General features: G+C 54.6%; 1 protein-coding gene across 3 annotated transcripts in view; it reads left to right on the forward strand.

The window, feature by feature from the left end:
* The window catches only part of SMAD3 (SMAD family member 3), a 109,162-nt gene that overhangs the window by 87,253 nt on the left and 7,940 nt on the right, over positions 1–13,969 (forward strand). For all 3 annotated transcript variants that reach the window (XM_040968994.1, XM_040968995.1, XM_040968993.1), the window contains 4 exons: positions 768–842; positions 2,823–2,873; positions 11,119–11,331; positions 12,823–12,960. In XM_040968994.1, the coding sequence (XP_040824928.1) occupies positions 768–842; positions 2,823–2,873; positions 11,119–11,331; positions 12,823–12,960 (477 nt within the window). The remainder of the gene's footprint in view (positions 1–767; positions 843–2,822; positions 2,874–11,118; positions 11,332–12,822; positions 12,961–13,969) is intronic.

Raw genomic sequence — 13,969 nt, forward strand, 5'->3', positions numbered from 1 at the left:
GAGGCCCACTGTGAGTTTTCTGTATGTGTGTGGGATCTGGCTTCCCTGCCCCAAGCATGGTTTGTTGTTAGATGGTATTATTTCCCATGCAAAGTGTGTGAATTGTGCTGGCAGCATCTGTGGGCCAGTGGCTGCTGGACATTGGCTGGTTGGGGTCGTGGTCCCCGCTTCCTTCCTTTCAGAGTGTTGTAATTGGGATGTGATTTTCAGTGGGGTGTGCCAAAGCTGTGCCCAGGCATGTGTGCTTGGGTCTGCACGTTAGAGTTGGGGAAGAAGGACCCCCTTCCAAGCCTTTTCAGATCCTCTGTGGCCAGAGAGTAAATCAAGTAGTAAAACGTAGGGGAAGGGGCAGCTCTAGGTCAGGGTCTGGGGGTGGCCATGTATTCGGAAAAGCAAATGCCCCTAGTCAGAGTCAGCCTCCCTTGAAAGCTGTGCTGCACCCCTGAGAGTCAACACATCCCAGCCACCTCCGTGGTTCGCCCCCAAAAAGAGAGGGAGAGGCCTCTCTTGGAGGAGGTGGGGCTTCACCTTGATTTCCAAAGGATGGGAGAAGTTAACCCAGCCTGGGGTTTTGTGAACAGAGGCGGCTACAACCCAGGTAGGCAGCCGCAGTCTCTGGGTGTGAGGAAAGCCAGGACTCCTACCTTGGGTGCAAGACCCGATTGTCCCTCCACCCATCAGTGTTCCATGCTGGTGTAGTAGTGTGAACATGAGCTGCACATGCTGAAGGAGGCCTTAGAATGAACCCCCTGCCTTCTGATTGCCAGAGACCCCGCCCCCTGGCTACCTGAGTGAAGATGGAGAGACCAGCGACCACCAGATGAACCACAGCATGGACGCAGGTCAGGCATGCCCCGCTGTGCTGCCCTTCTCAGCTGGGGACCCTGTCCCTCCCTTTCTCCCTCCTTTGCATCACCTGCCAGCCCACCTCTTGTCTCTCTATCCAGTACTTGCACAGCCATCTTATGTGTCAGGTCCCAGGCCTATAAGGTGGGTGATGAAAGGGCCTGGCAGCTAGAGTCCTTGTCTTGGATTCGCCGGGATCCCATATGGGCACCGGTTCTAATCCTGGCAGCCCTGCTTCCCATCTAGTTCCCTGTTTGTGGCCTAAGAAAGCAACCGAGGATGTCCCAAGGCCTTAGGACCCTGCAACTGCGTGGGAGACTTGGAGGAGGCTCCGGCCTCCTGGCTTTGGATTGGCTCAGTTCCAGCCATTGCAGCCACTTGGGGGATGAACCATCAGGTGGAAGATCTTTCTCTCTTTCCTCCTCTCTGCATATCTGCCTTTCCAATAAAAATAAATAACCCTTTAAAAAATAAAACAAGATGGATGATGGTGTTAGCCCAACCATAGGAGCATGGGGGCATTGTGGGGGCCCATGGAGCTCCGTGGGGCTGGCTCCAGGGCTGGGCACTCTGCGTAGCTGGAGGCTCCCTTCTCCAGAGAAGGATGAGGGAAAAGAGTGCCCATCCTGCTGGGCTTCCAGTGCGACCCACCTCCCAGCAGATGGGCTCCTAGAAGGGCTGTGGGGTGGAGCTGGTGGGACGTTGCTGGGACTGTCTGGGCAGGTGGATGCCATTCCTGAGTCAGTTCAGGTGAGAGGCACGGAGAGCCTGAAGGGAATACTGTTTTAGGGGATTTTTTTTTCTTGGTGGCCAGTGGAGGCCTTCTACTGCTGCCCCCCAAATATCACCATGACCCGCAGCTGCTATCGGGAAGAACTGGCCTAAAGCTTCCCTCTGCCGCACATCATTTGCTGTGGGACCAAATTGGCTGCAGACTAGCAGCTTTTTGGGCTGAACCCTAGCTGCTGTGAGCTGTGTTGTGCATGACTGGGGACGGTGATGGAGACTGCCCAACAGATGGGGCACTCTGATCGTGCTGGCAACGGGCATGCCCTGTGCTTACTGCCACTACATGTTGCACTTGCCACAACCCAGGCAAGGAGGGGCGAGTCTGGAAGCAGAGGGAAAGTGGCTTGTAGTCCCAGAATATGCATGGTGGTCTTCACCACTGATGTGTGGCCCTCAGGGCTCAGCACACCCTCTTGGCCCATGTGGCCACTGCAGACTTGAGAAACCCCAGATGCCGGCATGGGAAGCGGGCCAGCCAAACAGCCTCTCTCACCCAGTGGTCTTATTCCTCCTTCAGCTTCCTCTCTGCCCTCCTCGCCTCTGCTGCTATCACAGAGGACATGGACCAACTGGGACACCAGGTTGTGCCCTCTGTGTTCTCTTTTTTTCCTCCCCCCTCCCATTTCTTGCCCTTTTCCCTCTAATCTCTCTCCCTACCTCCCCTCCTATATTTTGGGAAGCTAGGGCAAATGGCTCCTTGAACCCTCCTCTGCCTTGGAGTGTGGTCCACAGGATAGGTGTGTAAGCTACAGAAAACGGATTGTCTCGTCAAGGTGAAAACCCATCAGCAGGTGGCCCATCTTGTGCCCTCCAGTCCTGGAAGATATCTGAGATCATCTGAGGTCATGCGCAAGACCTGTTCCTTCCATGGCCAAGGATGTGAGGCCCAGGGTGACCTGGATCTGCAACAGCCAGGGCTGATCTAGGCCAAAGCCAGGAGCCAGGAACCCATCCAAGTCTCCCTATGGGCGACAGGACCCCAAGCGCTTGAGCCATCCTTGGCTGCCTCCCAGGATGTACAATAGTAGGAAACCAGGAGCTGACCTGGGATTCAAACCTAGGTTGTCTGATAGGCTGTACCCAGTACCCACGGGAGGCTATACTGCTTGAAGGGGAAGCATCTGGCCAGCTGGCTCTCAAGGCCGAGAATCCATTACAAAGTTTCATAACCATGTCTTGCCTCATAGGTTCTCCAAACCTGTCCCCGAATCCGATGTCCCCAGCGCACAATAACTTGGGTGAGTATGTCCTGGTCAGCATAGCTGGCTAGAATCCTTCTGGAGCTGTGGCCCTGGCTGGTGGCCAGTGTGGGGAAGGGGAGTCTGAAGGAGTGTCCCCCAGCCCGGCCCAGCCCAGCCCAGCTCAGGCCAGCCAGCTCAGTCCCTCAGAAATGTGGTTACAGTGACCCTGCGGTCACACTAGCATGGAGAAACCTGAGAGCAGCCAGTGGGGGCCAGAGAGGCAGCCGGGGCCAGGCCTGTGTTTTCCCTGGATAGTGGGGAGACAGGAGTAAAGGAAAGTCCCCCAGCTTCGGGCTCTGCCGGAGCAGGGGCTGTGGTCAACTCAGCACATGGGGGTGTGGATAGAGTGGCCAGGGGCAGCTACGCTGGTTGCAGAGCCTGATTCCTGCAGACTTGTTGCCTGGGCACTTCCTTGAATTCCCTGTGTTCAGCTTGCAATTCTGTGACTTTCACTCAGACTACTTAGTAGTACACTCATAGGAGGAGTTTTGCAAATGAGCAAATATGCCCGGCATCCCAGCATGGCTGTCTTTGCTGGGTCTCGGGGCTTCACCACAACACTCCATAGAAATGACAGGGCAGGGCTGCATTCCTTGCCCTGGTTTTACCTTACACTGTTTGGTTGATGAGCCTCCACGTTGCGTTGTCTCCTTGATTGTTTTACATTATCATGTGGTGTTTTAGAGCAGCTGCACCAAGGCAGCTACAGCAGTGCTAGGGAACAGGGCTCTGGGTGGCTGTGTCCAGGATTCCCTTCTCTAACACCAGAGGTCTCCTTCATTTCTCCCTGCATGGGCGAGGAGTCCCTTCATGGACTGTCTTGTGTCTGTGGGGTGGAGCCTGCAGAAAGGCTACAATAAAAGAAATACCTGTTTTGTTCTTTATGGAAGAAAAAACATTTTTTTTAAGATTTTTTTTTTGAAAGGCAGAGTTACATAGAGAGGAGAGACAGAGAGATCTTGCATCTGCTGGTTCACTCCCCAAATGTCCACAAAGGCCAGAGCTGAGCTGATCCAGGAGCCAGGTGCAGTGGCCCAAGGACTTGAATCATCCTCCACTGCTTTTCCAGGCTGGAAGCAAGGAGCTGGATGGGAAGTGGAGCAACCAGGACTAGAACCAGCACCCATCTGAGATGCTGACAACAAAAGCTGAAGATTAACATACTATGCCAGTCATAGCATCAGCACCATGGAAAAGGATTTTTACTTTATTATTATTTTTTTTTATTGGAAAGCCCAAGAGCCAGAGCTGGATAGAAACCTTCATCCCCTGATTCATTCCCCAGATGTCCCCAATAGCTGGGGCTGGGTCAGACTCAAGCCAAGAGCCTGGCATTCCATCTGGATCTCCCATACAGAGTGCCCAGGACCTGAGTACTTGACCCCTCATCCACTGCCTCCCTCTCCCAGCCAGGTGCACATTAGCAGGCAGCTGGGATCAGAAGTAGGGCCAGGACTCAATATCATGCCCTCCAGTATATGGGATTCAGACATACCCAAGTAGAATCTTCATGACCCGAATACCGAACACACACCCGGAGAATTGTACTCAACAGAATTCTGCTTTGGTGGTTTTTAGATGTGACTTTGCTCCCACTTTAGACATTATGGCTGGGGCTGCCTTACGTGACTCAGGAAAAGCCAGAGTGGATGGGGAAGCAGAGTGGACTAGACTGTTTTGTGTCCTCTCCCCCTGTACCCCCACCTTGTTGCCAACCTTGATTAATAAGTGTCAGATACAGAAAGAACCCCAGCATTTGGGATATTGGGAGGTGCCCGGGATCCCTTTGGAAGCAGCTGGCACGGGGCAGTGTGAGCTGTGACCTTGGGGGCCCTGTCATGTGTTGGGTTTTGCTGAGACAAGGTCAGATGCCAGATAGGAAAGGACTGAGTTGCTCAAAACAATCACTGAAGGCCAGGCACCGTGTTAATGCTTGAGGAAATCGTGAACTTGACGAGGATCTCTTGCTTTGGGGCTTGACTGGTTGAGATTTACATTCTGAGCTTGGTGGGGGTGCAAGGATTCTTGGTTTTTAGGCTGGGGAGCAAGCTTCTGCCTTAGACCCCATGAAGGGTACAAGCTGGCTTGGTAGCAATGGGTTCAGCCAGGAAATCATCCTAGTGACGGTGACAGTGGGGCAGGATACCCTGCTGATCCAATTCCCTCTCCTCCTGCCCCTTCCTCAGGCTTGGGAATTCCTTGGTCATTTCCTTTGCCTGGCTCAGCATGGTGGGCGGTGGGCGTCACCCAGCCCTGGATGTGTCTCACCTCTGCCAGGAAGGCATGAATCGGGGCCCAGTCAGCCAGCGAGTCAGGGTGGAGGGGAACTGAGGGCCCCTCACCTGCTCAACACCTACTCTCAGATCTCATGACAGGGATCCCAGGAAGTGGGGGTAGGGAGGAACAGCTTGGAGGAGGGCCCAGATGATGGTGACCACCCCGGCAAGCAATCCTACAGAACTTCTCATTAACAGTTCTCCAGAGGGCCTGTGAGTGGTGGACCCATCCTCTTTGACAGTGCTAATGAGGCTGAAGTGTTGCAATCTCCCAGTTTTCAGGTTAGCCAGCCAAGGAGTGGGCTGAGCTGCTCACATGTTGCTAATGGCGCACTGCCTGTCGACAGAGAATGAGCTGGCTTGGGGTTCAGGCCGCCTGGGGATCCATGCTCCCCTGACATGCGACCCTGCCTGGCTGGGTCATTTCCAACTTGCCCTTGGCTTCCTCCCTCCGAGAAAAGCTCCCAAGGGACATAGATTGACATCTAATTGGGGACAGATGTCAGCTGGTGGCTCCTGAGTGGTGGTGGTGGTGGTGGTGGGGACAGACCCCCTGCCTGCTGGCCCATGTTCTCCTCTCTCTTTCATTCCCCAGCTCCTTCCTGCCTGCTCCCTATAGCCAGACTGGGATGGGAGGAGTCATCACAGGCGGGGCCATAAATGACTCTACATCAGGAAGTAGACGCAGAGGGAGTCGGGGCAGCCTGGCCAGCTGCAGCCACTCATGCAGTGCCCTTTGTGGAGTGTCTTGATGCCACAGGGTGGGGAATGGGGTGCCCAGAGCAGTCACAGCTTTGTGGGGTAGCTGGAGGGGTCTGCCTGGGCTGCAGTATGCCAGGTGAACTGGCAAGGCTGAGGTGACAGGTGGGCTCCTGGGAGGTTGGGGAGGAAGCAGACATTGCAGGTGGAAGGGCAGCTGGCCATGTGCTTATTGTCCAGAGTGCCAAGGGGGAGACAGAGAGGGCTATGGGGTGGGGGAGAGGAGGGTACAGTGCGAATACCCCCGGACTGTGCTCTGCCAGCCCCTCTTGCCTACAGATTCCAGTTGCTGGTGGGTGTTAAGCAGAGATTTGTTTGACGACAGCTTCGTAAAGATTAATCTAGCCACTGGGTGGACTCTAAATCCCTGGAGAAATTATTGGAGGCAAAACAAAAACAAACTCAGTCCAGCAGCTGTTGCTGTGATGGCAGAGGCTGGCATGAGTGCCTCAGAGACACAGTGGGCAGAGTTGGCCTAGACCCAAAGGAGGAGGGGTGCTCATCTTTACCTGGGACCATGTGATGCCTGCTGGGGACACCCACGTGCTGGACTAGGCTGATGACAGGGTGGGGAGCTGCTGTGATCAGCAAGTCAGGAGAGAAGGGGTTTGCAGCTGAGTTTAAAAAGCCGGTCCTGCAGTGCTTACTGGGAGATGCTCCAAAGGACCCACAGACTCCTTGGCCCTATTTCTTGGATAGGGGGACACTGGGGCAGGGGGCTGATGGGGCTGCAGCAGCCAGGGGGCAGCAGTGAGCAGGCTCTGCAGAGCCGCAAAGCAAGGTTAGGAAGAGGCCTTGAGTTTGACACCAGGAGTTGGAGCGTGGCCAGTGGCCTGGTGAAGGGCAGATCAAAAGGGCGGAGAGGTAGAGGCCCCTAGCAGGGCAGTCTTTGTGCTCTGTGTGGCCAGCATGTCCCAGAGGATGCAGAGGACTCAGACAGGCCCGCAGTGAGCTCTTCCTCGGAAAAGCAAGAGGAACTTTTTTTTTTTAAGAAGTGGTGATGAAACTGTTATACCAAAGCCTAGGGAAGCTGGTTTTCTCTTGCGTTTCCTCCCCTGAGTAGGGACACTGGCTCTGGGCTCTGATCTGGAGCCATTCACGTCTGCTGCCACCATGAAGCACTATGGTCGGGGGCAGGTGTCTTGGGGGGAGTCCTTGGGCACTCAGCTGGGTGTCCCAGCCTCAGGATTGGCTTCGAGAGGCTGGAGGCCTTTGCTTTGCAGGCCTCCTGGGTAGGCCCGGAGCAGGTGCCGGTCCTGTTGTTACACATCACTGCGCTGGGGTGAGTCACCGGGAATTTCCAAAGCAATTAAGTCCTAGTGGAGTGAGTGAGAGGAAGGAGGAGGCAGGTAGAGAAGAGGAACAAGGTAGTGAGCCGACCCCGCGTGTGAGTAAGTTGTTCCTGCTTCCCAGTGAGCCGTGCACGGAGGGGTGGTGACTGAGGACCAGGAGGTGCCAGTGCTGGGGAGTTCCCCAGGACAGTGGGGATGGAAGGAGCTGATGGTTCTCCAGGATGCCTGGGACAGAGCACGCCTGCCTCTCTCCCTGAGCCTGGGTTGCTGGCGCAGTCGGAGGGTGGGGAGGTGGGAAGGTACAGGTCTCAGGCCCTGGTGTGAGTCTTTGGGCTGCAGCACACAGCGCTTTTGCTCAGACCACCTCTGCCTCTGGACTTCCCAAGCTGGTAACATCATAGACGGGGCATTATCAGAAGTTAGCGGTCATTTCACTTGAGACTTTGCCACTCTTGCCAGTCGCGGACAGGGGAAAACATGGGGTTCTTTCTATGTCAGTTAGATTTGTTGCTATCATCCTCCGAGACAGGGATTGAAATCAGTGCCCCATGAGCTGGGGACGCGGCTGCCTTGCAATGCCAGCCGAGAATGAACCTGTGGGGTGGGAGACTCAGCTGCAAGGGTGACTGGAATGCAAGAGGCTATTAATTCTGCATGGTGGGGAGTTGTGGGGAGGGTGCTGAGGGAATGTTTGACAGCTATGCCAGCTGGGCCTTAATGGCTGTGTCCATGCAGACAGGGTTGGAGGCGGGGCAGGGGGAACGGTCCAGGCAGAGGGGAACCAGGAAGGACCGCACGGAGGGGAGCATGGGAGCTGTTGCATTAGGTTAGAACTGCTTTCAGCAGGTGTATGGTACGACCCAGACAGAGCCATCCATGTCTGCTTCCACTTCTATGTTTCGGATGCCTGCATTCATTCCCCACTTCTGGGATTTATGGCAGCTAAGTTAATTTCTCCCTCTTGTGTCCCCCGCCTTTTCCTGTACCGCATTTGGATCTCTCACATGTGTTTAAGTAGGCATCCCTTCATCCAAGAGGTGCCTTCTGGGTTTTATTCTGTTTTCTTTTCCTTAAACAAAACAGAAAATCCTTGCCAGCTGGGATCAGAGCTCCAAACCCAAGCCAGCCAGCCGAGGCGTTAGGCTGGCAGGGGGCCAGTCGTGAATTAAGTGCCCCGTGTCACTGGAGAAATCTGGCCGACAACACACTGGTAGGGGGGCAGGGGGACCCAGGATGGCTGGAGCTGGAGGTCCCTGCCACTCTTAACACCTCCGCCTGGAGAGGAGGGATTAGCAGAGACTCGGGAGTCTGGCCAGGAGTGGGGTTGTTAGATTGGAAGGCTTGGACATCTGCCCTTGTCTGCCAGCCGACCCAGGTGCAGGGTCCCGGGCTGGGAGAAGCTCCTGCTCTCGAATGGGGGAGGTGTCACCCAGCCTCCTCTACACAACACCCCCCTGCCATGGAAGAACCTTTGCAAGGGTTTTTTGTTTTTTGTTTTTTGTTTTTTGTTTTTTTTTGCAAGAAGCAGCTTTCTGTTTAATAACCTTTATGTTTCTTGGTGACCTCTTACAACCCAGGCCTGTTTGAGTGACTCCATGGGTGTAGGGAAGAGGTGTAGGGGAGGGGCTCCCCCCAGGAGAAATTTCCTTTTAGACTGAATGCTAGGTGGTCGCTTCAACAGCACATGCACTAGATTGAGTGCCAGAACAAGCGTTGCTTCCCTTCTGCAACTGGTATACCTCATGACCTATCACTTGTCCATTTTTGCCTTTTCTGCTAGGAATCTCCAAACTGATTTGAGAGCTCTTTTAAGTAGTTGAAACATTTGTGTATCTCCTTTTCACAGCCTTTTCAGATTCCTGGAGTTTGGTTTCTTTTGTACTAGCCATGGTGTGGCTAAGTCCTCGTGCTGAGAGAAAAAAAAAATGAGGCCATAGTAATTTTTTTTTAAATACCATTGGAGGTGGTTGACCAGCCATGATATAGAAGAGAAAGGAGGAAGGCAGGGGAAGACCTGGCTGCTGTTGGGCCATTTGCAGAGAACAGAGGTGTGTGGCAGAGATCACCTCTCTGGCCCAGTCCTGCCTCCCCTGAGCCTGGGACAGCTTGTCCAAATCTCTAAAACAGCCACTTCATACCTTAACTGCCAGCCTGAGGTCACCCCTCTCCTGTTTCTGGGCACAGTGCTTCCTGCCACAGGGCCCCGAATGTGTGTTCTGCAGGGGTGTGTGTAGATGTACAAGTGGGCTCATCTCTGCCTGGGAGGGCCTTCTAGACCAGACATGTCACATCCTTCTTGGATTCTGAGTTTCCCTGAAGTCCGCCTGACCAATCTGGCTGACGGCAGGGTGTGGTTCCCACATGTGTCACGGGATGGGTGGCCTGTCATTTCAATGGACAAAATGTGGCAGTGCTCCTTGGAGCTGATGCTCTGTTTATTGGCTGCACCAAACCCAGGGAGTGTTATACAGGATTTTTTTCTTTCTTTGGAGGAGTTGGGGGAGCAGGGACGCTCGTCTATTCTATATGTTAAGTAAACCAGGGCCAGCCCAGAGCAGCCAAAGCTGCCTCATGAGGCTGTTCCATGCCTGCCTTAGGAACCTATGTGGTCTACATCAGCAGCCTTCTTGTCCACTGCAGTCTGTCTTTATGCAGATCAGGAAACCGAGGTCAGGGTCAGGAGAGCCTGTCCCCATGTCACATAGCAAGGATCGCAAGAGTCTGCATCTATCTCGACAGTGGGAGCCCCACAGCACTGATGCATGGCTTGGCTACTTTGAATGCTTGCACTGTAGTTATGTTTCTTTCTTTTTCTTTTTGGACGTTTCCAAAGCAGCATAGTTCACATTCTAGCGACCACATTGTTTAGAGTAGAGCTTATCTCACTGGAATGTTGAAGCATGCAGCGCAGCCGGGCAGGCTGTGGCTGCTGTGGCTCAGCCCCATCTCCGCCCACAGCTACTCCTTGCCCTCCACCTCCCCCCGAATTCTCCCTCCTACACTCGGCAGCTTAGCTCTCCTGTTTTTCCTCCATGTTCCATTCTGGAAAAGGGTGCAAGGAAGCTTTCCTCCTCATAGGATGGAGGTTGAAAAAGCACCAGGAGGTTCTTGAATTCCTATAAGCAGGGTGATTTTAATTGTTGCCCACACTGCCTACTACATACCCGAGACTTTGAGGGGCCCCTCATTGGGAATACAGAGTGACAGTCTGTGTTGCTTGTGGGTGACTTTTTGTCCTCCTTGCCCCATGGGTGGCTGCTGGGTGACTTTAGAAACTAGTTCCTTGACAAGACACACAGCATCCCACATGGTCTGCAGATGGCTTTGAATTACTTGGAACCACGTGCTTGACATGTGGTATGAGTGACACCTGACATGCTTGACATATGACATGCCTGACACTGCTGCTCTGTAAGTTCATAAAAGATTGCCCAGGGTCTTGCAGAGCCTAAAAACAGAAAGTCCTTTGGGTGGCAGAGAATGAGTGTGATTCCTTTGGGGGGCCTGGTGGGGACAGTGCAGGTGGCTCCGTGTTCTGTGTAGCAGGAGCTCCCAAAGTCTGTCCCTGTGGTTTGCCCCAGTGCCATTTGGTGTCCAGCCCTCCACAGCTTTGGCCCAGTCTCCCTTTGAGGACTGCCATTAGCTATGTCAAGTCCAGGGCAGTTTAGTCCAGAGACCTTCATGTGTGAAATGAACCTGGTGCAGCCCGCCCATAGGGGCATGGCTACTGGGGTGTGCTTCTCAGAAAGTGTCTCTTGTGCCATTTGCTGGATCCAGAGGTTTGTGTGCATGAAAGGCAGGGAGAGTTCCAAGACCCTCTAAGAGGGAGGGAGGCAGTCGGGGATTAGCATCCAGGGTGTGCAAGGCCCCAGGTGATCCTTGACCCACTTGCTGCCTTGTGCCCTGCACCTACAGACCTGCAGCCCGTCACCTACTGTGAGCCAGCCTTCTGGTGCTCCATCTCTTACTATGAGCTGAACCAGCGTGTCGGGGAGACGTTCCACGCCTCGCAGCCCTCCATGACTGTGGACGGTTTCACCGACCCCTCCAACTCGGAGCGTTTCTGCCTGGGGCTGCTGTCCAATGTGAACCGGAATGCGGCGGTGGAGCTCACACGGAGGCACATCGGTACCTACCAGCTGTTGCTGCACCCCTCTTAGAACCCCCACCGACTCTCACCTCCACCTCTGGCCAGGAATCAGGACCCCGCTGGGCCCTGCCCAGCCCTTTGACATGCTCCATAGCTCAGTATAGGAGTTAGAAGGGAAAAGTCCAGGTTGCTTGGTTTTTCTCTCTCAAACCTAGAGAGTTTCTTTGCAAGTTTGGAAGCCACCTGTTTAAGGGGACAGAAAGGTATGTCCCTGGGAAAGGCAGCGGAGGAAATTCTTCCTGTGTGCTTTTCCAGTACAGAGACTGCTGGCGTTAGTCAGTAGCCTGTCATTCTTGCTCATCTCAGTGGTGATTCTTCTAGAAGGATAAGGTAGAGAGATGTTACTGACCCCCACCTAAAGACCACTGCTACCCCTCCGGGCTGCCAAGTCATGCCCAGGGCACAGGCTGAAGGCAGGTGCAGATGTATGTGGTTGTTTGCTTTGCTCACACACTGAACAGCACACTCAGGCTGTTGCTGATTTTTTCTGACTCACAGTCTTACACCATGAGAATGTGGAGGAGCCATGAAGCAGGCACAAGTGACTGTCTTCCACCATGTTCTTGGCTCCCAAAGGAGTGACTGAGGGGTTCAGGGCTGCCCACAAACTCTGTGCCTGCTTCTTTGACACCTTGAGTCCTCACCAAAGGTCTCCAGGGAAGAGAGGGGGTGCACAGCTCCGTGGCCCTTCCCCCAAAGCCCACTGGCCCCTACCATTTCCCATTTTCCCCTCTACAAATAAGATACTGACCCTGGATAAGGATTCCCAGGTGGACTGACTAACGCCAGCAGTCTCTGTACTGGAAAGGCACACAGGAAGAATGTCCTCCGCTGCCTTTCCCAGGGACATACCTTTCTGTCCCCTTAAACAGGTGGCTTCCCAGGGGGAAGGGGCAAGGAGTGGAAGCAGGGGTGCCTGGCTGCAGAGGTTGGCAGAGGTGATTGGGTGGTGGAGCCACCTTCACTGTACTCTGTCTACCTGGAGTGCTGTATAGAGTTGGAGGGAGAGCAGCTGAGGAGACCTGTGCAACGTTTTAGGTGAGGGCGCAGAAGGGAGAAGGATGCAGTGTTCCCCTTGCAAGGAGGAGCCTGGGTTTGGTGGTGGTGGGAGGCTGCACCTGCAGACAGGCAGGGACCAGAAGATGGTGGTGCAGCAGCTGTCACTGTGTCCACAGTGGCAGATGCTACCCTTGTGCTTACTGTGTGGCTCATGGTCACAGGCGAAGAATTTGGGTTTGGAGGTCAGGGGGCAGGCCAGTGGGCAGTCAGTGGCCAAGGCTCAGCCTGGGATCTCCTATGTGGGGATCAGCCTCTCTCAACTTTGGGATCTCAGCATGCCTGCTGCTTCCCTTTCCTCTGCATAGATCCCCCAGGCTTGGGCTCTGGGTCCTTCTGGCAGGGGATGCTGACGGCAGGCCCCCGGGCAGCCAGGCAGGGCATCCTGGCCAGTCTAACCCACCTCTTCCCAGGGCGGGGCGTGCGGCTCTACTACATTGGTGGAGAGGTCTTCGCCGAGTGCCTGAGTGACAGCGCCATCTTCGTCCAGTCTCCCAACTGTAACCAGCGCTATGGCTGGCACCCAGCTACTGTCTGCAAGATCCCACCAGGTAAGCCTCCCAACCCAAACTCCTCTTGGGAGATGTGTGTGAGAGAGAGAGAGAGGCCACCTTTCTGGCCTTTCCTGTCCCTGCTGGGGTGGCATGCCAACCTGGGCAGCTGTGTATGCCCAACTGTCATCTTCCTGTGCCTTCTCAAACCTCCAGAGCATGGATGACACACCTTGTGCCTCTGCCTTTACCCTGGCAGTCCCTGCCCCACACCCTAATGATACAGGTGCTTAAGCAGCAGGCCTTCCTCCCCTCCTGCAATAATTACACACACACACACACAGAGCATGTAGGGGCATTATGTCAGGTGCTGGAAGGCTGAGGGGTGGGGGTGGGGATGGGGCCCTGCTAATGTCCTCGTACACCTGTGGGGTACATAGGACAAAGAAATGAGTTTGATACAAGGGAAGGGGGCCATGCATCAGGCAAGCAGCATACCCTAGGGAGAGTGCCTATGTCACAATCGGGGTTGATCAGGGAAAGCTTCCTGTAGGAAGAGGCAGCATTCAGGCCTTGGAGGATGGGCAAGTGGTAGGCCACAGGGAGCCCGGCAAAGGGAGGACTCTGGAGAGAGGCTTACCTGTGCTGGAGGGACTGTGTCCGTGACAATCAGGGACATGTCCAAGCCTCCAGGAGGGTCCTGGGAGGACATGAGGATGTTGTCATTTTATTCTGGGGGAGCTGCTAGGCAGGCAGGGCTGCTGAAGCCCACCTGTACCCCCTGCCCCAAGAAGGTACGCCAGGTTGCACCTGAGGGTGGTGTGGACAGTTGACTACAGCAGAGGCTGCGCTCTTGAGAAAACCCAGACAGACAAGCCGAGCTGGAGCCCTGTGGAGAGCATGTGCTGTGTACCCTCTCCTGCCCACTTTAGCAACAGGTGGGACCTGGTGGCCGACAGACTGGGTGATGCTGAGGATGCAGAAGCGAGCATTTGGTGGCTGCAATACCAGTGAGCCAGGTGTACATCCTTGACCTACCTTGTTCCGTCCCTTCCAGCCAGTTTGGCTC

This window comes from Ochotona curzoniae, unplaced genomic scaffold (assembly GCF_017591425.1).
Source record: "Ochotona curzoniae isolate NIBS_2020 unplaced genomic scaffold, NIBS_Ocur_1.0 scaffold_4701, whole genome shotgun sequence".
NCBI lineage: Eukaryota > Metazoa > Chordata > Mammalia > Lagomorpha > Ochotonidae > Ochotona > Ochotona curzoniae.